A 24,993-nucleotide genomic window follows, 5' to 3' on the forward strand; every position below is an offset into this window, starting at 1 on the left:
TCGGGACAGTGGTCGAGGAAACCATCCCGGATTTAGATTTGTTGCAACCAGAAAGGGCTGCAGCACGACAGAGTTGGCGACATGGGAGATTGAGCACTGGTGTTTCCAGATGGAGGCACAGGCCGCCTCTACCAGGTACTGCTCAGGATCAATTGGCGCTTTTACTCAGTACTGCAAAGGCTCTTAACTCTGCTACCAGTCTCTTGTCGTGCTGCTACGACCGCTGGTGCTGGATGAAGTCTTCGAAAGCGCTTAGGAATGATTCTGACCAGACAACAAGCGACCTGAAGGATTTCCTAAATTGGAGGCGACAATCGAGCGGTGGTGGAAGACCGAGCTTCGCAGAACCACGACAGACACCGCAAGACCCCATTATCAATGCTTCAGACGCTACCAACGCTGGTCATACATACGTGCCATTGAACCCTGACTCCCGTACCCTGCTTTCTCTTCTGGCCGACACTACCACCGAGAAGTGGCGACAAAATGCAGAAGATGCTCTCGATGCAACCACGGAACGACTTCGACAAGATACAACGAACAACAACCAGACTCGTAGGAGGAGTCTGCGATCTGACCTTGACATGAACCACCTGCATTCGCTGCCTGTCGTTTCACGTGTTGCAGCTGCTACTCCTTCTCGCTCAACGCAATGGTGTGAATCCGCACAGTTCGATGACGGCCTGATGAACGACTATAGCACACACAGCGAACCGACAGGTGCCTCTTCGCCACGTCTACAATGTCCAGTCCATCATCGTGTTATAGGCCGTCCTTGTGCATGCGCCTTGAATCATTTCAAACATAACCCCAATGGTTCGGACCTTTCGACTGCCTCTTTGTCAAGTCTCTCTTTGTCAAACTCCCCACCATCTTCAGAAGTGAGAGCTGCTCCCTTCCAGCGATCGTTACAGAATAGCTATGATAAAGAATCCCTGACCGTGCAGTCCAATGCGCACTTGAACCAGTCTCGGTCGACTGAAACTGTGCAAAGCCTGCGGACTATCCACGATCACAATCAGACACTCAAGGCTCCAAGTTTTGATCCAATGGCATCTCGAACAACTTTGACAAATGAAAGCACAAGTCCAGAAGCCTCATCAGCTTCGACATCAGCCTCGAACACAAGTGCCAGCGTGGTCTTTTCTCACTCTGTCAATCCGTCCCTGGTTTCACTCCCCGGCAGCTTTATTGAGGCGAGGACGGCACAACGCTCCAGAGGTCGAAGATGGCTTGAACAGCAGCTGGAAGAAGATGAAGTTTTACAGGTGTCAAGGAGGAAGCACGAATATAGTTGAAACAATATGAGACTACCAAGACGTATCCGACTACGCCCTGTCAGTGTATGCTGAGATCTAGGAAGTGATGCACAATGCTTTCAACGCCTTGACACTGTAATTGAGTAGAAACATACTGGTTTTGGTGTATTGTAGGTGTACTTTAGAAGCGCCGTTCGCTTTGCAGTTTCGTCCACCACGTACCACGTCATTGCTCCTTCCCATTATCTTTATCGATAAGCAACTCGTCGCTTCCTCAAGTTGATATTCGTCTTTGAATCGCAAGCGTATCTACAGCTATACCGTAGGTCATTCACGTGCGAATGAGGCTCTCCTGGTCAAAATGCCTCGAGACCCTCTGATCGGGCTCGTAGGCAAGCCATCATCTGGAAAATCCACAACTCTCAACAGCCTTACGGATGCCACTTCCAAAGTCGGTATGTTCACGACGTCTTTCTCCACACATCGAACAACCAAATCCTAACAACCATTGCCCAGGAAACTTCCCCTTCACAACCATCGACCCCCAACGCGCTATCGGCTACCTCCAAGTCCCCTGCGCCTGCGCCCGCTTCAACCTAACCTCCCGCTGTCGCCCCAACTACGGCTCCTGCATCAACGGGCAGCGCTCCGTCCCCATCGAACTCCTCGACGTCGCGGGCCTCGTCCCAGGCGCACATCAGGGTCGCGGCCTCGGCAATAAATTCCTCGATGACCTACGGCATGCGGACGCGTTGATCCACGTCGTTGATGTGTCAGGCACAACAGATGCAGAAGGGAAAGCGACACGAGGCTACGATCCAAGCGTAGACATAGAATGGTTGAGAGGGGAGATCGTGCGTTGGGTACAGGGGAATCTCATGGAGAAGTGGGGCAGTATCAAGAGACGGCATGTTGCGATCAAGGGCAATGCAGTCGACACATTACAGGGCCAATTCAGTGGGTACGGCAGTACGAGGGATACAGTCGCCAGGACGCTAGACAAAATGCACCTGAAAGAACCACTAGAAACATGGTCCGACGAAACGATAGCAAACATGGTCAGCACCTTCGTAGACGAGAAATTCCCCACCGTCCTAGCCCTCAACAAAATTGACCATCCAGACGCAGACAAGAACATCGCCAAGATAGCAAAGACAATCCCCGCCGAGCGTATGGTGCTCTGCAGCGCGATATCCGAAGTCTTCCTACGCCGACTCGCGAAACAAGGATACATCCGGTACGTCGAGGGGAGTGAATTCGTCGACACAAGGGAAGACCTCATCGAGCAAGGGGAAGTAGATGGCGGCGGCCTGAAAGAAATGGACGAGAAGTTAAAAACACGGATCGAGAATCTGAAGGATATGGTCCTGTATCGCTTTGGAAGTACGGGTGTCGTGCAGGTGCTCAGTCGAGCCGCGGAGGTATTAGGCCTGGTTCCTGTCTTTCCGGTCAGGAACATAAATACATTCGGAACTGGGACCGGAAGTACAGCGCCAGTGTTTAGGGACTGTGTGCTGGTGAAGAAAGGGAGTACGGTGGCTGAAGTAGCTAGGAAAGTCATGGGTGATGCGCCGATTGCTTTTATTGAGGGTGAGGGCGGAAGACGAGTTGCAGAAGACGCATTAGTTAGTCTGGGCAAAAATGATATCTTGAGCTTTCGGATATGATTTCGGGTTTTTTTCTACCTTTATATCGTTCTATGTTGCAACTCTTCGAGCCAACCGACAGTACTAAGCCAGTATATTGTGGATTGTGAGTATGCTATGACTTCAAAATCTCGTAAGAACTTTCCGAACTCCAGATTGGTATCACTTTTTGAAAGTCTATGCGGTAACACCATTAGTCTTAGCCTTCTTGATGGTCTGTTCCACTGCAACCTCCTGCTCGACAGTTTCGTCCAAGGCCCTCTTCTCAGGTACCTTGTTGACTTCAGCCTCTACCTTGGCAAGAGCCTTCTTCTCAGCTGTAGTCATGTTCGGTAACTCAATCCTCTCTTCCAATCCGTGCTTGACGTTTCGATAGAAAGCATGGATGATTGAATCTGCGTCGTCGATAGCGATAGGTCGAATGTCAGCTAGAGCCTTGATCTTGGCTGTGCACTCTTTGTATTGTGCGTCGGTCATTTCAATATTCAATTGCTGTGCTCTCGATTTGATTGCATTCCAGCCTGTTAGTCTGCTGGCAAAGTGGACGTATCTCCTCATGCCGAAATCTGCTGGGTCAATGATTTCGTACGTGGAGGGATTGGCTAGGATGGCCTTGGCGTGGATTCCTGCCTTGTGGGTGAAGGCGCAGAAACCGGTGATTGGGTTGTTGAATGGGATGTTGACAGCAACAGCTTCAGCAACCAGATCTTCGATGTCCTTGAGCTTGGCGAGGTTGTATTTGCTCATCACGTAATCGCGGTCAGCTGTGATCATTCGTGCCATCAGACCACCGAGTGTTGTGATACCATTTCGCTCACCAATGCCGAGCACTGAAGTGTCGATGTGGGTTGCACCAGCTTCCAGAGCGCAGTAAGCGTTTGCGATTGCGCATCCTGTATCGTTGTGGAAATGGGTCTCAATATCGCAGGAGACAACACCTCGCAGTGTTCGAACTAGGTCGTATACTTGTCTTGGGGAAGCGCATCCGACTGTGTCAGCGATACCGACCCTGTTTACACCAACCTTATCGACTGCCTGGTAGAGAGATAGCAGATCCACCAGATCGGACCGGAAAGAGTCTTCCGAGGAAAATCTGATCTCAATGCCCTTGGATTTGACAAAGTTGATGACCTCAATGGCAGTGTTCTTGATATAAGTCATGTCCTTGCCGTGAGAATGCTCTCGCAAGAAAGATGATGTTCCAATAACGACATCCACACCATCGACACCAGTTTCCACCGCTATCCGCGCATCGTCCATGTGGCATCTTATGTGTGTGAGGATCTTGGATCTCTTGAGGCCAAGCTTGCAGATAGCTTCGCAGTCTTTTCGCGATTGCTCGGAAGCAGCAGGCGAAGTAAGCTCAATGTAATCAGCACCGAACTCGTCCAGGGCCTTTGCAATCTCGATCTTCTTGGCGGTGTCGAAGTAAGCATTGGCAAACTGCTCGCCTTCTCTTAACGTCGACTCAATGATCTTGAACTTGGAGATATTTGACAGGAAGTCACCGACTGGGAGATATGGGTTTCTTGCGTTCTTGGGAGTGGATCTGTCGGTTTCTATGCCGGTATAGCCATTGTGTGAGCCTGAAGCATGTCAGCTAATGATCCAAGGTATGGCTTTAGCAAGGTACCATTTGTGCCGTTGGTGCCGTTGGTGGTACCATTGGTACCGTTTGTAGCGCCGTTGAGGTTATCTGGTGTAGGACACATTGTGTATGGAGGTGCTCCTAGAGCTGCAATACTGATCGAGGTAGGTTTGTAGACAGAGTTCAGAGTGAAAGACAAAAGCGTTGCAGTAAAAGGTCAACCAAGTTATATTGCTGAACCCGACACTCGAGTTGTATATGAGTCAGGAATTGTAGAGGGTTGGAAGCTAGGTTGGCGGTGGAGGAAGTTTCTGAAAGTGCTTGTCTGGGCTTCTTTTGCTGGATACTTTCTGGTACGAGTATGCATACGACCGAGCGCAACTTGCAAAATTTAGTGTCGTGGGGAAGCGATCATCGGCAACTTGAAGCACCACTGACGTCGCTGCTAGGCCGATTTTTGCTCCGCGGCTGGACCAGTTAGAAAGCAGGAATATGCAGCAATTACATGGAAGGAACCAAAGCACGTATTCTTAATAAACTGCATGCGATACCACTTGCTTGAGTCAGCGGAAAAGGCAGTGTTAACACTCCAGTAAACTGGTCTTGAAAGGATTCAGAATAGCAAGTCCATAAGACCATTTGAGCCAGCCCTCTTTTTCGATCTGGGCGACTTCGGCTTGAGCACGTGCTTTACAGAGTCTCGACTTTACGGAGTATACAGTCAATCCTCTTGCCTTTACTATAGACGTCTAGCGTGGAAAATCCGGCAACTCTTCACAATCGATTGAATAAATTCATCCTCTCCATTTCAGTAAATTCAAGACTGGAGCGGAAGTCCTGATCATACTACGAGCCTACCAACAAACCACAGTGTGACAGTGTGACAGCCAGTCCAGTGCTGAATATGTTTGCTCTGATCGAGTGCAGAAGCGGCTCCTTGATCAGCCTGCCGTCTTGCATGCCGTCCTCAACACGGTTCGGTACGGCGCAGATGTTGTACATATGCACTGTGATCGGCGAGCTCCGACATATAAGAAAGCAGGCTTCATGGTATAAGATCGTGGTTGACATGCTGTTGTCGACAAGGCTAGGATTATAATAACTTCAGGTGGCCAGTGACTTGATCGACAACACTTTTGGGTCCAAGCACCCCGAGTACCGTGGCACTGCCAGCAGCTATCTGTGTCCGACCAGCATCGTGTATGATTCGTGCACAAAGACCAAGACTTACAGCCAGTGCCTGCAATGTCTCCAGCTCTTCTTCCGACTTGACCTGAACCGCAATCTTTGCCTGACCACCACGTTCCCATCTTTTGAGCATGCCCTGGCCAGCAGTCTTATCCACGAGGTATTTGTAGCAGGCCAGGGTAGCGTGACTGCATTGAGCTGCTATCTTGCCTTTCCCCATGGCGAGATCTGTACGAACACCCAGAACTAGCTTGACCTCCTCGTTGCGATCATCAAAGCTCTTGAGTTCCTTGCCGTCGCCTTCGTTCTCGGAATCGGGCGTGTCTTGATCGTCATCTGCTAACAGCTCCTCATCGGATGAGTCAACATGTACCTTGACATCGTAACTGTTCGGCCATGACTTTTTAGGTGTCGTCGATGGGTTACTGCTTGAAGAAAAGAGACCAATGGAAGAGCCTTGACCTAGGAAATAGCCAGTGACCAGGCCTATGATGCCAGAAGCAATGGCTATGGCGGTCAGCGAAGGAGAAACTTTGTCCATCATTACTGTCTGGTATAGGAGGAATATCACCGAGGACAGAGTCGTAGCATGATTGTCAACCTGACTACTTCATTCTCAGACTTGTTGAACCGCAAACAAACAACTTTTACGCTTTCTTCATGCAGGTCGTGCCTGGCAGTGTTTAAGCGACGTCATTCCATAGTTAAGCCTTAAAGCGCTCCTGAGGCATCCTCTCCGCACCTAAAGTGGATTGTTTGTGAGCCTCGAGGTTCGTATGTTGAGCTTCGTCTCTGTTGCCCATCAAGCATGCAATAACACAAACATCAGCTAGAGACGTATTCTTGTGTATACAACATGCCACTTGATCGACGGAAGGGTCTACAAGTACAACCATGGCGCGAGGGAGAGTGCGTAAGATCCTCTTCCGCATCTTCTACTCGACTTCCTTCACCATCGTTTTCCTACTTACGATAGCATTCGCCTGTGCCGGTCCTATCGATTTGCTTTATCAATCATACCGCAGAAATCGTCTCATTGATTTGTTTATCGTAGGCGGCATTTACTTTACCACGGGATTGGTAGCAACCTTCTTCTATGCGAGCAGGTTGTACACTAACCGAAGCATCCTGAAAGACATACCGAAGACCTATATGCCCCTCGACAAAGGTGAACTTCCAGGCAAAAGAGTGTGGCGCCTGATTGAGGATTGCAAGAATCGTTCGGCTGTGATCGCATACCTGGCAAGGCCAAGAAGCAGAAGAGTCGAGGTTGAAGTTAGCTATGCAAGAGACCGGATTCATACTTTGCTCAGACCTGAGCATTCAGAACACTACCGCCCATACCAGCCACAATGGGGCGTAATCTCACATCCTGGATGGTCGAGTCCAGCAGCAAAGGACACTCCTAACCTGGCATACAACACGGTCGTTGCTGAACTGACAGACTTGATTGAAGCACGAGCTGTCAGCCTTGCACCAGTCGATCCTGAGATATCACCCGACGAGCAAGGACTGATGCACCCAGATGAGGACGTTATTGAAGCACTCAGACGACCCGAAGAGATTGGGATGAGGCAGTATGTGTCGCAGCTCGTTTCATTTGATGTTCTCGAGGATAACTCCTTGCTTGTTGCATTTCTTACTCTCTACGAACGAGCTCGCTTCGCGCCTGAACCTCTGTCCGAAGACGAGTTCAACTCCCTTATGCGCATGTTCGCCGAAGTCCTAAGGACCATGAAGCCAATAAACACTTCTCAGCTTGATCTCGACGACAAGAGTGGTAATGATCATAGAGATGACAGACTGCTCGGAAGTCGACCAATTGCTATCGCCCACAGTCCTGCTGCAATGGCTTCTTCCTCATCCCTAGCAAGCTCCATCGCGGGTAGCGTCCGCCGCCACTACCCTACCACAACTTTTAACAACCACAATCCAACAACATCTTCCACCACCGCTGTCCCACGCATATCCCACGACTCCGTCCGCTCCATATCCTCCAACGACCTGTACACCGACGCAGAAAACTTCAGCAACTCAAGTCCAAACGCTACATGGAGCTCGCCCACATCTCGACCTCCCTTCTTCCGCATTCGCTCCTCCCAGTCCTACCTCAGCAGCCTCAGTCACAACCACGGCAGAAGCAGCAGGAACAGTAGGAACAGGAATCGAAGTCCCCGCCACCCCACTACAGGCAGGGTACGTTCCAGCCTCGGCCGCATGGCCAGCAGGCGTTCGCTCGAGTCAGATGCCACAGGAGGGTCGAATCTCAGTTTAAGGAGTCTGAGGAGTGCACGAAGTAATGGGAATGTGATCCGGTTGAATCCGGATTTGGAGAGGAGTGGAGATCTACCGTATCAGTTTGTGAGTTGAGTGTACGGTCTACGTGCTGATGGAAAAGGTCGTCAAAGTGATGGTTTGAGCGTTCTTGTTTTGATTTTGCAAAATGGGTGTTGCATTAGCGAAAGGTGTTCTGGGTATGTGTACGGTAATGAATGAGATAAGATGTAATGAACGCAATGTGGTAATCTACTAAGTTGGCAAGTGTAATATGACTGAATTGACCTTTCTATGGAGGCTCGGGAAAGCCCGAATGCTTATTTGTATAAACAGAGTTGTAGCAATACCACCGTCAGGCCAGCTTCCATGTACAGAAGAATGCAATCACAGCTAGGCATTGCATTTCCTTCGAAGAGAACCAACTTAAGCTCTCCCTGTGAGACAATGGTCACTTGCAATCTTTATCTAACGTTACATCGTCCGAATCGCAGATGTTCAGGTATTGGCTAACTCTATCTACCAAATCCGAACCAGCCACGCTTCTTCGGTGCTTCTTCTGCCTGAGCTTGCTTTGGTTCCTCGGTAGCTGTGGCCGATGTCGTCGTCGTGCTCGTCGTCAGTGGAGTCGCTTGCTGACCAGGATACTGAATGTAGTCCCAAGCAAGGTCGAAGAACAACGGTTTCATAGGAATGGGTTGTAACTTTGGTGGATAGTTGACGATGTTCTTGAGGTCGACATTGTCATCATATTGATTGAGGTGAAGACGTTCGAGCAGTGGAGGTGCATATTGCTTGGTCTGTGACGAATGTTTCGAGGAATGGCTTGTAAGGTCAGCCAACGCTTGGTATTGAAGTGTCAGGGAGGTCAGATAGTTCTGAACCGCTTGTAGCTGCGTGGCAGATATATCAGATTTGGGTACGTCAGAGGCCTCTGCTTGCGAAGTGACTTTCTGGCTAAGGTTTTGAGCTCTTGCGAATAGAGCCAGAGCGTTCCTGACTTGACCATTGATGGCATGGGAGCGACCAATTGCCAGGCATTTGAGAGCTCTAAAATAGGCTCCTTTGGAGTCCAGCTCTTCCATAAAAGTAGTGTCTGCGATGACACCAGGCAGTTGCTTAACAGCTTGCAGATTTTGTAGTATCGAATCATATAGAGCAACTTTCTCTCTCAGTCGAGCAATTTTCCGACCAGTAGGTTCTTCTTTCAGCGATTTGGAGTTAGCTGCTTTCGAGTCTTTCTGCACCCGCCTGGGTCTGTGAGATTCTAGCTTCAAGCCATCCGAGTCACCACAAAGGACCCTGTTTCTACCTATTCGCCAAGCGATAACAGCGTAGTTCACAGCAGTTCTAGTCACCTGAAGACCTTGGATTCGTGAATCTCCTGCACCAGCACCCTCTGCAAGCAACTCATCAATGACAATCTTTGTGGCATCGGCAGCGTCCTGTCGAGCATTCACGATATCGTCGTAGCCAGCTGCAAGGTCCTTTGCTGAGGTAGAACCATTTTGGAAAGAAGTATAGGTCTGAGCGATAGCAGTCTCCTTTGCCGAAGCTGCAGCTAGCGCTTGGGATATCGAAGCATCTTCCAGTTTGACTCTTCTTCCTCGCCAGTCGAGAGATGTAGGCAGGTCAGTTGCTCCTTCTGACTGTGCGGTAGCCTCCTCAGCAGAAGTCCGGAAAGCACTTGCGTCAGCATTGAGAATATCCTGACGCGATTGTGTTTCCTCGCTTGGGAAGTTCTCAATAGCAATATCCGAGACGGCCTTTGTACGTGGTAGCTTCTCTTGGTAAGCAGCATAACGTATGCTGGGGTCGATAGTGCCCTCAAGCAGGTCGCGGTAGAGGTCCGAGCGTGCCTGGCTGGCCAGAGCAGTATATACGAGACGAATGAAGGAGTAATGACGAATGCAGGAAGACCACCTGTTCCTCTCAAAATCTAAGCCGCCCTTTAATAGAGCCATGTAGGCTTTGGCTTCCAGAACGTCTTGGTTTGTAGCATTGGTTGTGGACTGATCCTCCAATACTTCCACCAAATTGGCAGCATATGCAATGGCCCTTCGGAATCTAGAAACGATCTGACGTTTGGTCGCGCCAGGCATAGGCTTCTGGGTGTTTTCGGGTGACTGAGAGGACTTCATGTGCATAGCGTCAGCCCATGCTCGCTCGGCACTGGTGAGAAGCAGATGCACCCACCTATGTTGTTAGTAACTTTCACAGAAACGTCCAACTTGGATACATACTCAGCATTCTTCGCGACATCTTGTGGAGTGATTGGTCCCTTGGGCGTATATTTCTTGCCTTTGGGAGTGGTCACGCCTAGTCTCTTTCGAATGGTGTGAATCCTCCTGGTCGACTGGGTATGATAATTGCTGTAGTCACCACCAATCAATGCTCGATCTCGTCCTGAGATGATACTTTGCGTGATATTCATTTTGGTATTGTCTCCCTCGCTGGTGCCGTAGTCATGTCTTGTAGCACAATTTCCAGCAGAAACACGACAATCACAGTGGGGAGAGAAAGATGGATGTGGCATGACCGTAAAGCCTCAGGCACCAACATCCAACTCCATCGCAGCTTCCAAAAAAAGTCCCCGAGCAATTGGTTCGATGCTCGTCGACATCATTAATTAGTGCGGAACTTTCTCGTCGACTTCGCCATCGTAGGCGTAGAGCCGACCGTTCATGGACGTCTAGCAGTAGTCGATCCGACATTCCTTCTCAATCTTGCTTCGATGTTCAGATTGCCAATTGCAGCGTCTTTACCCTCGAGTTCCTTTCGACCACACGAGCACGCGCCACTGCCGCTTCCACTGACTTTCTCAACACAATTGCAAGCCTGAACTCGTGAGTCAGGGCATGCTAGAGCGTGTGCCTGCCACAGCAGAGTCAGCAGCTCATTTGTTTCTGCGGAACATAGAGAGACCTTGTCTGCAACGCTCTTCCAAGGTGCTCGATCCTCAATTTTGGCGAAATGGAAGCGAGAACATCTCCTGCGCTAGCTGGTGGCCGCTCTACCTCCAGCAGGTGCGCCAAATCCCATTGTCTCCTCGTGTTTGTCCCTACGACCACAACCTGATCACCACAAGCTCTCTGTCGCCACAATGGCCCGGCAAGAAGCCTGATTCCACTCGTCCATACACTGACTCAGCCACCCTCAGAAGGAAACCTGCAAGCAATGCGAAGAACCCCAACCAGAAGAAGAAGGCTGCACAGAAATTCGACGTCAAGGAGGCTAGCACCGAGACTGACGGTTCACATGAGGAGGCCGCAGACAAGGACGAGGGTGAACAAAGGTCTACCATGGAGCCAGATGCCTATCTGGACGATGACATGATGCTCGGATCTCGGCCTCGGCGATCTTATCGAAGGTCAAAGCAGTTGGACGATGAGGAGAAGGATTATGTGTATGAACCAGAAGAGAAACCCGAGCCTGTCACCTGGAACAAACAACAACAATCGCAACCCATAGCATCTGATGTAGTGGAAGCCTCCGACTGGTCTCCTCCCCCAACAGACCTTGCGACTCACGTTCCTTTCGCATCCGGCGAAGATCCCAAACCTCGTTCTGCGCACGGGCAATATAATCCTCAAAAACGTTTACCTCGACGTCCACGGATGGCAGAAAGGCGCCGAGCTGTCTCGGAGGAGCGAGGTCGACAGTCAAAGCCTCCAGACCCCATACAGCGTTTCCCTGTTGTAGACCTCACAACTGTCAACGGTCGAAAGTTGAAGGAGCTGCAAACGCTTGTTGATCGTGAAGAGGATCCTGAGCAACAAGACTACGACCAAGCATGGATCTTATTCATCTCTCTCGAAAATCAGGAAGAGGTTGCTCGTCTTTTGTTTTCATACCTCTGTCGATCTAGAGATTCCAAACAGCTTACAAGAGCTCGAGAAGCTTTCCGATTAATCCCCAATGAGTCTAGAGATGAGCAAATCTACGCATCGGTGATCAAGATCGAGCTCGAGCGCTTCCAGCACGAAAATGCAATATCTCTAGCCATTGACGGTACTATACAAGGCCACGACCTTGTGCCTGACTTGCTAGCTCAATTTGTCGACCATGAATCATGGAATGCTGCTGCTGAGCTTATGCGCCGTAATCTCTTTGCTCGGAGGGATATGCCGAACCTGAATTACTGGTCGTTGTCTGGCCAGAAGCATAGCGCTGCGCTGTTACCACTTTCCAGACTCGTGGAGAAGTGTCGTGGCATCAGAGACCTTGATGCAAAAGTCCTCTCCTTGACACGTCGTCTGCAAAACGAAGATGCCACGTTGTACGAGCATCGCAGAGAGCTGCAAGTTTTGCGCCAACAACTAGTTATGGCCTGTGCCTCGAGTTCAAGTGTGATGGCTACCATCTCTCCGTCCAGGTTGCTAGCTCTTTTTGACCTTCAGAAAGATTTCGGCAACTGGAAGCTGCACACGACCGCTCTCAATACCCTCCACAAACTACCTGATGTACAGCCGCCGGTTGAGTTAGCCTTGATGACTTATCGCAATCTTCGATCTACACTGCCCCACGAGCCTGTGAGACCTTCAATGCTTGGCATTCTCATATCTATGTGTGGTCGTGCCAATTACTCTCTGCATATCTATGACTATATTTTTTCGGAATTCACGCAGCATTTTGGCAGACCCGCTTCGACAGCTATTCTGCGGGCTATGACAGCGTGTGCGCGCCAAGGCGACCTTACTGCTATCTCCCGTTACCTCGCTTTGTGGCAAGAGGGACACAAAGACCAAATTCCACCAATCGATTTCCTCAGCCCTTTCATATATGCTTGCGCTATGAACGCTGACCCTGTTCAAGCTCGACAGCATTTTGACAGGATTAAGCAAGACTTCGGCTTAATTCCAAATACTATTTGTTGGAACATGTTGCTGCTTGCCCACGCCCGATCGACAGATGACATCTCGGCCTTTGCTGTTTTCCAAGAAATGCGGACTGCGAAAGTCCCTGCAGATTCCTACACCTACGGCACTCTCCTCTCGATTTGCAATACCCACACAGACACAGAAACTTCCCTCAGCCTTCTTAGTGATGCCAGGCAGCAAGGTGTGCATGTAACTGTGCCAATGGTTGATACAGTGGTGAATACATTACTGGCTAACGATGAGGTTGAAGCTGCTTACCGCTTCGCGCTGGTAACAACTGAGTCGAATAAGCCCAAGTCGCTTACACGCCTTTGGAACTCCTTCGTAAAGTATTTTTCTGCAAAAGGTGATGTCAACCAGTTGTCGCGAGTTCGAACCATCATGACAAAGTTCGGGATCAAAGCAAACGAAGCGACGTATGCTACTCTCATTTTGACGCTGACGTTAAAGGAACGGACCCAGGAAGCTGTGGAACTACTCCGTGAGATGCGACGTGATAAGAAATTAGCAGTCACACCGTTTCACTATTCTATCGTCCTGCACGGCTTTGTCCGGGAGCACAACCGCGATATGGCACAGGTCGTTTTCAGTGAAATGAAACAACAATTTCAGACTGTGCCTGCCGAGGCAGTTAAAGCTATGCTTCGGCTCCAGACTCAGCGCTCTCTCTCCAATGCTCGTGACAGAGAGCTAGATGTGACCTACTTGATGGGTGCTTTGACAAATCTCGAGTCTGATGATGGCTCGACTTCAAACCTTGATGACACGTCTAACCGTCCTCGGGATGTCTCTACTACAATCATGATGTACTTCACGACTGTAATTCGCACTTTGTTGGGCGGTGAAAAGTATACAGCCGCAGAATTACTTGTAGAAGACTTGAAAAAGAGGATGTCATCCTTACCACATGGGCCACAGTTACTCGAAAGTTCTATGGCAGTCTCACTTATCGAGATGGATTTGGCCATCGCTTCATCAAAGTACCACAAAGTCGGGGAGATATGGAAAGCCGTGTTTAAGCGCGCTCGTCAATCACGTCTACCCCTTGCACTGAGTCAGGACTCATCACATCCTGGCGATTTACGAAAGGAAAAGACTGGCACTATATCAAAAGCCGAGTCGGTGAGCCTTAGCAAACCTCTAAACCGCTACATTGACGCCATGTCATATGCAGGCCGAGTGTCTAGCTTGGCAACATTCATCAATAACCACTTCCTGCCGGCTGGCTACCAGCTAACCAGTTACAATTGGAATCGCTACGTTCAAGCTCTTTGTCGCTCGACGGAGACCAAACATCACCTTCGAGCTTTTGTGTTGGCAGAACATTCGATGAATCGCGTGCAGTCCTGGACACTCCTGATTCGTGGGCTTCTAAGGAGGAAGAATACATCCTGGGTCTTTGACAAATTGGCCGAGGATCTACCAAGGCCCATACTTCGTAAGAAGAATGAATATTTTACATCTAGTCGACGCGAGATGATGGATGTTGACCCTCTTCGAATTATCCCAACTTATACCACCATGGTTCATCTCGGTGCCGTGCTGTCTAAGGCTCAGGAGAAGGCTCAGAACCACGATCCTTCGGAGCTCTCCGCGATCCGTGACTCGGCGGCAGAAGTCAAGAAGTTTTTGGAAAGAATGCCTTACCTCAAGGACTCTATCCAAGGCAGTATTCTTCGGGGACTAGAAGATTCTGGAGATCTACGACCTCGTCCTCGGTCCGAAGAATCTATTCGAGCAAAAGTCGATCGAAGTGGTATTTTAGGCGGTGACTCTGTTCTCGATGACTTGTCCGCTGACTTCTCTCGTGATATCGAAGACTTGTTCCAACGTTTCGACGATATAAGGAAGCTACCATCTCAAGGAGCTGATACTGGGGCAGATGATTACGCACGAGAAGTGGCACTTGCAGAGGAGATGACTGGCCAAATTACGCGAGCACCGATAGTCTTAGCCGGACGAGGTAGGTTTGAAACGGAGATGGAGACACTGCGAAGAGTGCGCAAAGAGGAAGCCGAGAAGCTTAGCACGTTGCGAAGTACGTTGCAGGCTTTGCAGGACAAGACAACACCTTCAGAGATCGACCTTGTATCGCCAGTCGGACCGCCATCCGAAGTCACAGAGCATCACCGTCGACCTGAAGATCAACCTTCTCGAAGTCTGTCATTTTCGCTACACCCGGAAGAGCCTCGAACGAAGCCACTACTTCCATCAGATTCTGAACGAGCTAGTTCGCGGCGTTCGGCGACATCAGGGCTCTCTAGTCCAAGTGTCAACAAGAAAGTCTCTGTCCTAGAGCAGCTCAAAAGCCTCGACCGAGTGGCCCAGGAAAAAGCTACGAAGCTGGCATCCAGAGTCAGGTCTACCAGAGCCAGACTGGCCATCCCTTATGCAGCAATCCGCAGGATCCGAGGTCGACGAGCCGCAGTTCAGCGAGCCACAGCCGACCAGAGGCTCGCAACATCCATCGCCAACGGCAATATATCCCCACGCGCCCTTAATATTCGTTCTGGTGCAATGAAACGAGCTATCGCGAGCGCGCTTGCACGACGACGCCGTGCATCCTACCTGGAATATGAAGCTGATCTCAAGAAGGGCATTCGACTACCGCCTTTTCCACGCAATGAGGAAGCCTACCGTCGACATAGACGAAAATATGGCCAGGTCCGCGTGCGTTTCATCGCCGACCTAAACAGAAAACGAGCTCTGAATCTAGTCCGACGTGGCATAATCGCAGAAAAGAGAAAACCCGCAATCACAGGCAAGGTCGATCAAAGCCAATTCACTGCGGAGCCACAAAATCGCCATCTCGTACTGCAAAGACCTCGAACCCTGCCTCTTGTAAGGCTCACGAGCGATGACTCCGGTCCTCCAGAGAAAACATACAAGCAGCTGGTTAGGACACGATTCCGTGGCACGTCGTACAGAAGAGTGCTGAAGAAGAGATTGGCTCTTAGACGTGCTCACTTGCAGAATCGGGTTGTCAATGCATTGGGTCAAGAGGTGTATGAGAAGAAGATTGAGGAGCTACGTGGTGGACCGAGGTTCGAGCCTTTTAGGTAGATGTCTAGACTGTGTGAGCTCGAGGGATTGTGTTCTTGTTAGTAGTGTATAATCGATAGTAATTGATCATTCTGTGTGAGCAGAAAACACAAGAACTTTGGTTTACGTGGATGCTTAAGGATTAAGATCGGTAGTTTCGTTTTATTCATGAGCAAGTTTTACATGTGTGGGAAGCATGCGTGGTCAAAGCTTTGGCACGTATGTGATGAACAGTTAACCAGTTTTCGACCAAAAAATAAGCTGTAAATGAGCGACACTCCGTCCCTACTCGCGCCTGTGCATAAGACCTATCTGAACGCCAATCCTTCAAATATCCCATCCTTGCAACCATCATAGTCAGCTCGTGGTACATCATAATATTGTCATATCACTCCAACTGCCCATGCTCAACTTCTTCTTTCACATGCGACCACATCCCTGTCCGCTCATCAATCCTTCATAAACAGAATCCCTCTCTTCTCCGTGCCTCTCAAGGGCCTTTCATCGTCCCTGACTTTGGCCTTTGGCTTCTCCCCAAGCTTCGGGATCTCGTCAAAAGTTCTGTACTTCTTGCCAGCATCCATGAATACATCTGCTAAGTGTTTTGAAAGACGTTCGCAGAGGGCGTCGTAGTATGGTTGCTTGGGGTCAGGAGTGCGGTTGAGGCGGTATTGTAGGATTTGGTGGGAGCGTTGGTGGACGTTAGGTGTGAAGGACTTGAGAGGTGGAATGGTGAAAGCTGGACGGAGGTCGATGGCAGCCGATGACAGGGTTGGAGATGCTGAAGTAGTTGAGGTCTGAGCGTTGTTGAAGAGGTGCAACGATTGGCCTGGGCTAGTTTCGATTGCTTTCTCTTTGCCCTTGGCAGTGTTGCTGACCTGGCTCTCTGGACATACTTCAACTGCGGGGGCATTTTCCGTATTTGCAGCTGGTGCTTGAGCGTGTTCTGCCTGGTCTTTGTCTTTGATGTTGCCTGTGTCAACCTTCTTGGTATCCACGATGTATACTTCGCCGTCAGAATCTGCTTCGAGATCGAGTTTCCTCTTTTTTGGCTGCTGCTTGCTCTTTGGTTGGGGGCCTAGAGCGAAATGCAGCAACTGATCCACTAGGCCGTCCTCGTACGGCTGTTCGTATGCGGACCAACTCGCAATGAAGAGATGAAGATCAAGATGCTTCAATCCCTTCAGTCGGCGTCTGGCGTTCTGTATGCCCTCGAGTCGATACTCTGATGCAGGATAATCGTCCACGCGCTCGAAAATTCGAAGCTTTTGAATCCTGCTAGAAGAACGTGAAAACATGCTGGTGAACCTCACAAGCTCGTAGAGGCAGGTGAAGGTGAATTTGTTCGTCATAAAAAATGCATCAAGTGCCTGTCGTCGAACACTTCTCGATACGAGGAAAATTGCATTATTGAAGAACTCTGGTCGAACACTTTGGTTCGGTCGAATACCATCACATCGACAGCAACCTGACTCTAGGTCATAGCTTGATTCATCGCAAAGACTGAGACGGAAACCATGACTCTCGTTTCCTTTGGGTGGAAACACGTGCACTGATTGCTCGACCGCCACGACGTACGAGAATATGTGCGATCTGATTTCTGCAGGAAGCATCTGGAAAAGCACTGAATTTTCTGTTCCATCTCTGTGGTCTCGATAAATTTCTGCTTGTAGTTCTGCTTCGAGTTGCTGGTCAACAGCTTGTTGTACACGAACCCCTTGCTCGATTTCGCGCATGAGTTCGTAGATGTTGTCTCTGGAAGATTCGTCCATCATCAACAGCATACGATTTAATCGAATTGCTGAGGCAAAAGAGCTTTGTTCGGGGCGTGTCCAAGTCTTCATAGTATGTAATGAGATTTCTTGTGTTGATGTTTTATGGTGAAAGATGAACAATGCAGACTGTCTGTCGCGTGTTGCTTTGTTGTGAGTAGAAGTTTTAAAGTGCGAGCAATGAGTCTCTCTTATAGCCTTCGCTGTGCAGGATGTACTCCTAGGGCCTCAAAAAAGAGGGGGGGTCAATTTTGTGCCATCGACAGATTCGCACCCCAGCTCTTTCCATGCACAACGACAGATACTATACTCACTGAATACGCTAAACTGGATACAGTCTCGTTATTGCAAATCTCAAATCAATGTCCACACAATATTGAGGCAAGTCCTCATAGTGAAGTGCTTCGCATAATCATGTGCATGTCAAGGATGGACGAGATGACGATTGAAAGAGTTTCAGGTTTGAATATCTTTCTGAGCTAAATCTCATAGCGGCTCTGAGATGATTGATGATGTCTCAGTAGCCACGATAAATGGTGGTCAGCATTGAGAAAGATAGCTACAGAAAACTGTGGTATGGTCACAGTCGAGAGACCTGGTTCCACCAACCTCTGCTTTCTGTAGGCAGCTACAGTTGAGCGTACCACGCTTTCCTGCGGTTTGTCTACGGCCGCACTTGCGGACAAAGGACGTAGGCGCTTGATGTTCGACACTCTTTCAGCCCCCCTCTTGCTTTGCTTTGAACAGTGGACACGACTCAAAGTTGAGCCCCCTCCCACGCTTTTACATGGTTATTCGAGCAAAATTGCACCCCCTCCGTCGACAGTCTTTTCTCCTCAAAGATACTCAAATTCGACCCCCATCTCATGCAATGTGGACCCTGAACATCATCCGATGGGACACGAACCTTTCCACGTGCTTTGAACCTTTGAAGGCACACAGAATCGAACCCCCTCCCGTCTGCTTCAGATCGTGAACATCCTAAAATTTCGCACCCCTTCCACTTAAGATGGTCCTGTAGCTTTTTCGAGTGCGTGATGTATCGTAGATGTGCACATCTGAGTGGTGGCTCATACGTTGGTACAAACTTACGGAGTGAAGCAGCCTCTCATTCGAGCAAGTACCGTGCTGTTCGTCACTCGGACAGAAAGCATCGGAATATGCCATGTAAAGATCCTATAGAAACGCGACCGCTGACTAATCCTATCTCGAAGATCTTGAACTTCGTAATGATCAACGTCTCGGAGGCAAAGTTTAAAGTTCTTGAATCGTCTATCTCTCTACAGCTTTTCTAGAATCGTCTTGTCTCCTAGAAACTGTCCATCGACTCAGGTGCAACCGATCGAGACTAAGACCAATACTTCTCATAGCCCATTAATGCTGCCGACCTCAATCCGCGCTTTGCCAGGTCCAATCTCAACTTCTCTACTAAAAACCGGTCTATTCCGAAAGCCATTACCAACACCAGCCTCGACAATGACACACTACCCAATCCTCATCACATCAGACATGTAAGTCCTACTAATCCCAACCATACAAATAGCTCAAGTCAAAACAACACAATCCGTACAACCAACTAATACCAATCTCCTCACCACAGCGTCTGCCCATGGTGCTACATAGGCCACACCCGCCTCACCAAAGCCATCTCCGCCCACAAACAAACCTATCCAAACGACACCTTCCACCTCCGCTACCTTCCCTTCTACCTCAACCCCCCGCCCCACCTCTCCTCCAACAACCTGCCCGCGTTCCCAGTCTCATCCGCCAATAAACGCGACTACATGGTCGCCAAATTCGGCGCCCAACGCGCCTCAGACATTGAATCCCGTCTCCTCGCCGCCGCCGCCAGCGAAGGCCTAACCTTCTCCATGGGCGGCAAAACCGGAATCAGCAGGAACGGGCATCGCCTCGTGTACTACGGACAGACGCACGGTGGCGAGGAGGGGCAAAACGCCGTCATGTTGGGTCTGTGGAAGCGGTATTATGAGAGGGAAGTGGATATTACTGAGCTGGATGTTCTTGTTGAGGTTGGTGTTGAGGCTGGACTTGGTGGGGCGGAGGAGATTAGGGAGTTTCTGTTGAGTGGGAGGGATGGGGTTGAGGTTGATAAGCTTGCGGAGGAGTCGCGGATGAATGGGATTTCGGGGGTGCCGAATTATGTGTTGATGGATACGTGGGAGGTTAGTGGTGCACAGGAACCTCAGGTCTTTCAGCAGTTGTTTCGGAGGTGGAAGGATATGGAGGCTAAGGGAAAGGTAGCGAGCGGTGAGCCGGCTGAGGATGCGAAAGCGAATGCGTGTTTGTAGGATTTGATCTTTGATTTTCTGAGCAAGCACCCACGATGAAACGATGTCGCTGAGCGTTCGCATGTTATAAAAGGCACCACGACAGGTTATTTGTTGCTCTCAACTTCTTGTATCATTGAGACCAGAGTCTGATTATGGGGAGTGCGATTGAGCACACTGCTTACACCAGCAGTAACAAATGAGCTAGCTATAATTGACGCCATCATCTTAATTTCATCGTGTCGCATGAGATACCTATCGTCGTTGCGTCATATATCCCCTACACACATATGTCCAACTTATATATGAATAAAGAAACTCTTCTCGCCCTCCTTGGGCTCAACGTGACCACGTTTGAGGATAGGATCAGCAGCACATTCAATTCTAATCCTTTCTGGCGTGGCAGGACTTCTCAAGCACACAATCTCATCGTTACCCCATTGCTTGCGCACATACTTTAGCGCATCTCTGATCGCAAAGAACACAACGCTACCCATGAACAGCGGTGGTTCACCGACACCTCGACTGCGCTGGATCGTGCGGAGGTTCTTCCATTCCACGTCCTTGAGAAGACTCACATTGAACTCTTGTGGGATATCTCTGAAGCCTGGAATCTTGTATGCACCTGGACCACGAGTGAAGATCTGGCCTGAGGCACGATGCCACAGAGATTCTTCGGTTGTGAACAGACCTTGGCCTTGAACATAAGCACCCTCGATCTGACCATAATCAATGGCAGGATTGATAGAACGACCGACATCCATCTTGATGTCTGTGCGTAGTGGCGTCCAATCGCCAGTCAAGCTGTCTATCAAAACTTCGGCTGCAGCCACACCTTGCGTGAAGTAGAAGAACATCTTGCCAGTGTTTTCCTTGCTTGGGTCGGGAGGATTTGGACCCCAAATGTAGCCTATTTCAGGTGTTCTATAGAAGCCATTTGCTGACAGGTTGACTCGGTCAAAATATGCTGCATGGGCAAGCTGCTTCATCGTCGCATCTGGTCCAAACTTTTCTCTGTACGGCTTCAAGCGCTCGTTGAGTTGCACGCAAGCGTTGTAGGCTGCATAGCCATTCAGATCAGAGGAAGCTGAAGCAGCGGTCGATGACGTGTTGGCGACAGTATTCGTGGCTGTTTCTGAAATGTGGACTTCTGATAGAGGTACTTGCAGAGCTTCAGCAACAATCATGCAGATCTTCGTGTGAAGACCTTGGCCCATTTCAGTTCCACCATGAGCAACAAGAATAGAGCCGTCGTGATAGATATGGATCAAAGCTCCTGCTTGGTTGAGGAAAAGAGCTGTGAAAGAGATGCCGAACTTGGTCGGAATGAGTGCTAATCCTTTCTTCTGCCATTTGTGCTCAGCATTAAACTTCTCAATTTCTGCACGTTTCTCATCGTAGTTGAATTCAGACTTGACTTGCTTCCACATCAGTGGCACATGCCAGTCCTCAAGTTCTTGATGAAAATGTGTTTCCTCGCCAGATTTGTACATGTTGACTTCTCGAAGCTTCTCAACAGGCATCCCAAGACGATCGGCTACCTCAGACATGTATGTCTCTGCAATAAACATACCCTGAGGACCACCAAAGCCACGGAATGCAGAATTCGAGACAGTGTTCGTCTTGCAAATACGTCCTTCAACATCGACATTCGGAATATTGTAAACACCATCGATATGCGACAGACCACGATCAACAACAGCTGCGGACAGATCTTGAGACCAACCACCGTTGTTGAAGACGCTTGCTTTGAGGGCTTGTATCTTGCCGTCCTTGTTAACACCTACCTTCCAAACACCAAGGAAAGGATGTCTCTGACCAGAGGTCATGATGTCTTCGTCACGGTTGAGCATGCACCTTACTGGTCGTCTGGTCTTGTTGGCGGCAGTCGCAACAATGCAAGCCAATTGTATTGATCGTGTTTCTTTACCACCAAAGCCACCACCAAGTCGCTTGACCTTCGAGACAATCTTGTTGTTGGCCACGCCAGTCACTTGAGCAACATAGGCTTGCGTTTCTGTTGGATTCTGAGTGCTAGACCAGATTTCCAGTTCACCATCTTCAGGTTTGGGAATGGCAATAGCAGCGTTGGTCTCAAGGTAGAAATGCTCTTGGCCACCCATCCGCGCAGTACCCTGGAACACATGGTCACACTCAGCAAATGCCTTCTCTACATCGCCCTTATGAATATATCGATAGTGATTGAAGAAGCTCTGCTTCTCAACTGCTTCCTCGATCGTGAAAATGGCTGGCAATTCCTCATACGTCACACGTACAGCTCGTGCGCCGGCAAGTGCTCGCTGAGGAGTATCGGCCAGGACCATACCGATGGGTTGACCAGCGGTGAAAACCTCGTCCTCGGCGAAGAAGACTTCGTCACATACTGGCGCTCCCCACCAGTTTGCCTGTGGACTTGCAACATCATGGCGATCAATCCAAGCAGCCACACCAGGCATGTCCAGGGCCGGAGAAGCATCGACCTTGAGCAGCTTCGCATGAGCCTTTGTTGACAACACCAAAGATCCGTACAGCTCATTCTTCTGAACAGGTATGTCATCGGTATACTGTGCCTCGCCCGTACACTGCTTCAGCGCAGCCATGTGTGGATTTGCCTTCCCAAGAATTTTTTGTGAGTAACCAATAGAAGCATCATGATCCTTCTTGCCTTTGGATATACCTCGCTCAAGCTCTGGAATTGCTTCCCTATCCAGTATTTTCTCGCCGGCAGCAATATTCACCAGGACATCATTGAAGAATTTGTAGAAGAAGCTCAAGGCAAGAGTTTTGCGGAAAGTTGCCATGCCACCAGGTACACCAAATGGGAGATTGAAGTCCTGCTCCAAAGCATTCATGACACCCTCCAAAGTATCTTGTTCCGGGAAGCTTTTGCCGACTAGAAAGTTTGAAGCATTCTTTGCCAAAATGGTGATAGGAGCCATGCCACCATATACCAAATTTGCAGCTTGAACGACATTCTGATCGTCGAGTTTGACACTCAAGCATGCGTTCACGATAGCGATATCGTCGTCCTTTCGCTTCGCCTGCTTGTATGTGCGAACATATTCTCCCTTTTCAGCAGCTACAGGAACACGAATAGCAGCAATAATGGCGTTTTCGGGCAGAGATGTGACTCGATAGCTCTTGAAGAAGGTGTTCATCGGAAGCTCAATTGTCTTTCCAAGCGACTTCGCGATGAGCGTACAGTTGGTCGAAACGAATACAGGGTTGAGATCTGAGATAGGCGAGGCTGTAGCTAGATTTCCTGCCGGTGTACCGACATTTCGGATCTGTCGACCAGCGAAATATCGGATCGCCTTCTTTATCGCTTTGAACGGTTGCGCTTTAGCATCGCCATAATGCTCGACGGCCTCATCACAGATCTTTTCGAGGTCAGTCAAGGCGACATTACCTCCAATCTCGGCATATTCTGGCTCCATCTTGTATTGTCGTAGCTCGGCTATATCCCCCACGTATACAGAAGCATTGTATGACATGGCTTTGAACCTAATCTCGATCTGCGTCTCTGTGCTGCCTCCGATGAGCTTGGCTTGTGGAAAGGCATTCTTTATCTCCAGCAATTGTTGTACAGTTACAGGTCTATACCACTTCTTTCGCTTGTTACCAAAAGCCACGGGCCTGAATTGGTATTTATGCAGACCGGGAGGATAGATCAGCTCGGTGCTCTTGTCGTAATGAATGAAGTCCGGAGTTTTGAACTTCTTCTCATCTGCGCTGTACACGGCGTTCGCATCGCCTGTTCCATTACTGCCACCACAAGAACCGCCGTTTTCCATGCAGCAGCCCGAGCCACCGTTAGCCAGGGACTTGCCACATGCTTTGTTGAAACTCTGTGCTGCATCAAGGATCGGTCGATACCTATCAATACTGTTAGCTATCAAATAGACACTCATAGAACGGTATAGAAAACACACCCTGTACATCGACACAAGTTGCCATCAAAAGCTTCCTCAACATCATGCTCGCTCGGTTCTTCATAATTTCGCAACAAAGCATACAAACTCATCACAATACCAGGTGTACAAAACCCACACTGTGAGCCACTGGCCAATGCTATTCTTTGCTGAGCAGGGTGAGGTCGTTGGCTGTTGCCAATACCCTCGACTGTAATAACGTGCTTACCGTCCACACTAACCAGGGGTGCCAAGCAGGCATTTACTGAAGCATGGTATATCTTGCCTGTGGTAGGATTCAGTTGCGATATGACCACTGTACATGCGCCGCATCCTCCTTCTGCGCAGCCTAGCTTTGTGCCGGTCAGGCCAATGCCTCTTAGGTACTCGAGAAGGGTAATTTCAGGATCGATCGAATCAAGCTCGACCTTGGTGCCATTGAGGTAGAATCGGAGGGTATCGTCGTAGTCTTGTGTTAGCTCGGCTAGAGACACCTTCTCACCGTTCGTAGGCGTCTCAACAAGAGCGGGAGCCATTACGATAATAGGCTCAGCTCATCTGTTAGTTGAAAGGGTTCACTTGTTGTCAGCATTTAACGAGACATCAAACAGTAGACAAGAGAGGCGTGACGCAAGAGGATGAAGATGTGCTATGTTGCAGGTTGTATCAATGATAGAGGCAATGGTCGTGACCTAGACCTGTCTCTTCACCATCAGAGCTCTCGTACACGAGCAAAGCCTTGCCACATCACTGGCTCTAATCTATCGCTTGCTGTGGGACGCCATGCGTATCGTTCTTGACACAGACAAACCACGGTTATCAGCGTATCGATGTACGAATCAAAACGAAGATATTTCATCCAGTAAAAGGAAGCGGCGACCTCCGGTATCCGTTCCTTTCCAAGCCAGGGTATGTCAGGGCGACTGCTTCAGGTATGAACCGAGTTGAGTGTGCGCCCTGCTAGAATCGCGGCATGATGTGAGAGCGTCTTTGTGTCTCAGAGTATCAAGTTGACCTTGTAAGAATATACTACCTTACAGCAATGCACACCAAAATCGAAGTTTTAGGCGCGCTGGTAACACCGAGTACCAACTAAATGTCGAAAGAAGAGTCTAATCACGAACGTGCATCACAATGGGTCGATA

The 24,993-nt window shown here is 49.4% G+C and overlaps 9 protein-coding genes across 9 annotated transcripts; 4 read left to right on the plus strand and 5 right to left on the minus strand.

Moving 5' to 3' along the window:
• Window positions 1-1,620: 1,620 nt before the first annotated feature.
• On the plus strand, window positions 1,621-2,926 carry LTR64_000572 (uncharacterized protein; the record flags this gene model as incomplete). Its single annotated transcript, XM_064894956.1, has 2 exons — window positions 1,621-1,714; window positions 1,776-2,926. The coding sequence occupies 2 exons, from the start codon at window positions 1,621-1,623 to the stop codon at window positions 2,924-2,926; spliced, it is 1,245 nt and encodes a 414-aa protein (XP_064757643.1).
• A 156-nt stretch (window positions 2,927-3,082) lies between these two features.
• Window positions 3,083-4,617, minus strand: LYS21 (homocitrate synthase lys21; the record flags this gene model as incomplete). Its single annotated transcript, XM_064894957.1, has 2 exons — window positions 3,083-4,491; window positions 4,539-4,617. The coding sequence occupies 2 exons, from the start codon at window positions 4,615-4,617 to the stop codon at window positions 3,083-3,085; spliced, it is 1,488 nt and encodes a 495-aa protein (XP_064757644.1).
• Window positions 4,618-5,586: 969 nt separating this feature from the next.
• Window positions 5,587-6,222, minus strand: LTR64_000574 (uncharacterized protein; the record flags this gene model as incomplete). Its single annotated transcript, XM_064894958.1, has 2 exons — window positions 5,587-5,673; window positions 5,725-6,222. 2 exons carry the CDS (start codon window positions 6,220-6,222, stop codon window positions 5,587-5,589), a joined length of 585 nt encoding a protein of 194 aa, XP_064757645.1.
• A 353-nt stretch (window positions 6,223-6,575) lies between these two features.
• On the plus strand, window positions 6,576-8,051 carry LTR64_000575 (uncharacterized protein; the record flags this gene model as incomplete). The annotated part of the gene is made up of 1 exon (XM_064894959.1): window positions 6,576-8,051. The coding sequence occupies one exon, from the start codon at window positions 6,576-6,578 to the stop codon at window positions 8,049-8,051; it is 1,476 nt and encodes a 491-aa protein (XP_064757646.1).
• A 419-nt stretch (window positions 8,052-8,470) lies between these two features.
• SRP68 (signal recognition particle subunit srp68) lies at window positions 8,471-10,389 on the minus strand (the record flags this gene model as incomplete). Its single annotated transcript, XM_064894960.1, has 2 exons — window positions 8,471-10,151; window positions 10,199-10,389. The coding sequence occupies 2 exons, from the start codon at window positions 10,387-10,389 to the stop codon at window positions 8,471-8,473; spliced, it is 1,872 nt and encodes a 623-aa protein (XP_064757647.1).
• A 539-nt stretch (window positions 10,390-10,928) lies between these two features.
• LTR64_000577 (uncharacterized protein) lies at window positions 10,929-15,898 on the plus strand (the record flags this gene model as incomplete). The annotated part of the gene is made up of 2 exons (XM_064894961.1): window positions 10,929-10,981; window positions 11,044-15,898. The coding sequence occupies 2 exons, from the start codon at window positions 10,929-10,931 to the stop codon at window positions 15,896-15,898; spliced, it is 4,908 nt and encodes a 1,635-aa protein (XP_064757648.1).
• Window positions 15,899-16,326: 428 nt separating this feature from the next.
• On the minus strand, window positions 16,327-17,721 carry LTR64_000578 (uncharacterized protein; the record flags this gene model as incomplete). The annotated part of the gene is made up of 1 exon (XM_064894962.1): window positions 16,327-17,721. One exon carries the CDS (start codon window positions 17,719-17,721, stop codon window positions 16,327-16,329), a length of 1,395 nt encoding a protein of 464 aa, XP_064757649.1.
• Window positions 17,722-19,125: 1,404 nt separating this feature from the next.
• On the plus strand, window positions 19,126-19,958 carry LTR64_000579 (uncharacterized protein; the record flags this gene model as incomplete). The annotated part of the gene is made up of 2 exons (XM_064894963.1): window positions 19,126-19,160; window positions 19,250-19,958. The coding sequence occupies 2 exons, from the start codon at window positions 19,126-19,128 to the stop codon at window positions 19,956-19,958; spliced, it is 744 nt and encodes a 247-aa protein (XP_064757650.1).
• A 278-nt stretch (window positions 19,959-20,236) lies between these two features.
• LTR64_000580 (uncharacterized protein) lies at window positions 20,237-24,384 on the minus strand (the record flags this gene model as incomplete). The annotated part of the gene is made up of 2 exons (XM_064894964.1): window positions 20,237-23,813; window positions 23,870-24,384. 2 exons carry the CDS (start codon window positions 24,382-24,384, stop codon window positions 20,237-20,239), a joined length of 4,092 nt encoding a protein of 1,363 aa, XP_064757651.1.
• Between the last annotated feature and the right edge of the window lie 609 nt (window positions 24,385-24,993).

The sequence above is a fragment of the Lithohypha guttulata genome (genome assembly GCF_036872675.1).
Source record: "Lithohypha guttulata strain CCFEE 5908 chromosome Unknown scaffold_1, whole genome shotgun sequence".
NCBI classification, from domain to species: Eukaryota; Fungi; Ascomycota; class Eurotiomycetes; order Chaetothyriales; family Trichomeriaceae; genus Lithohypha; species Lithohypha guttulata.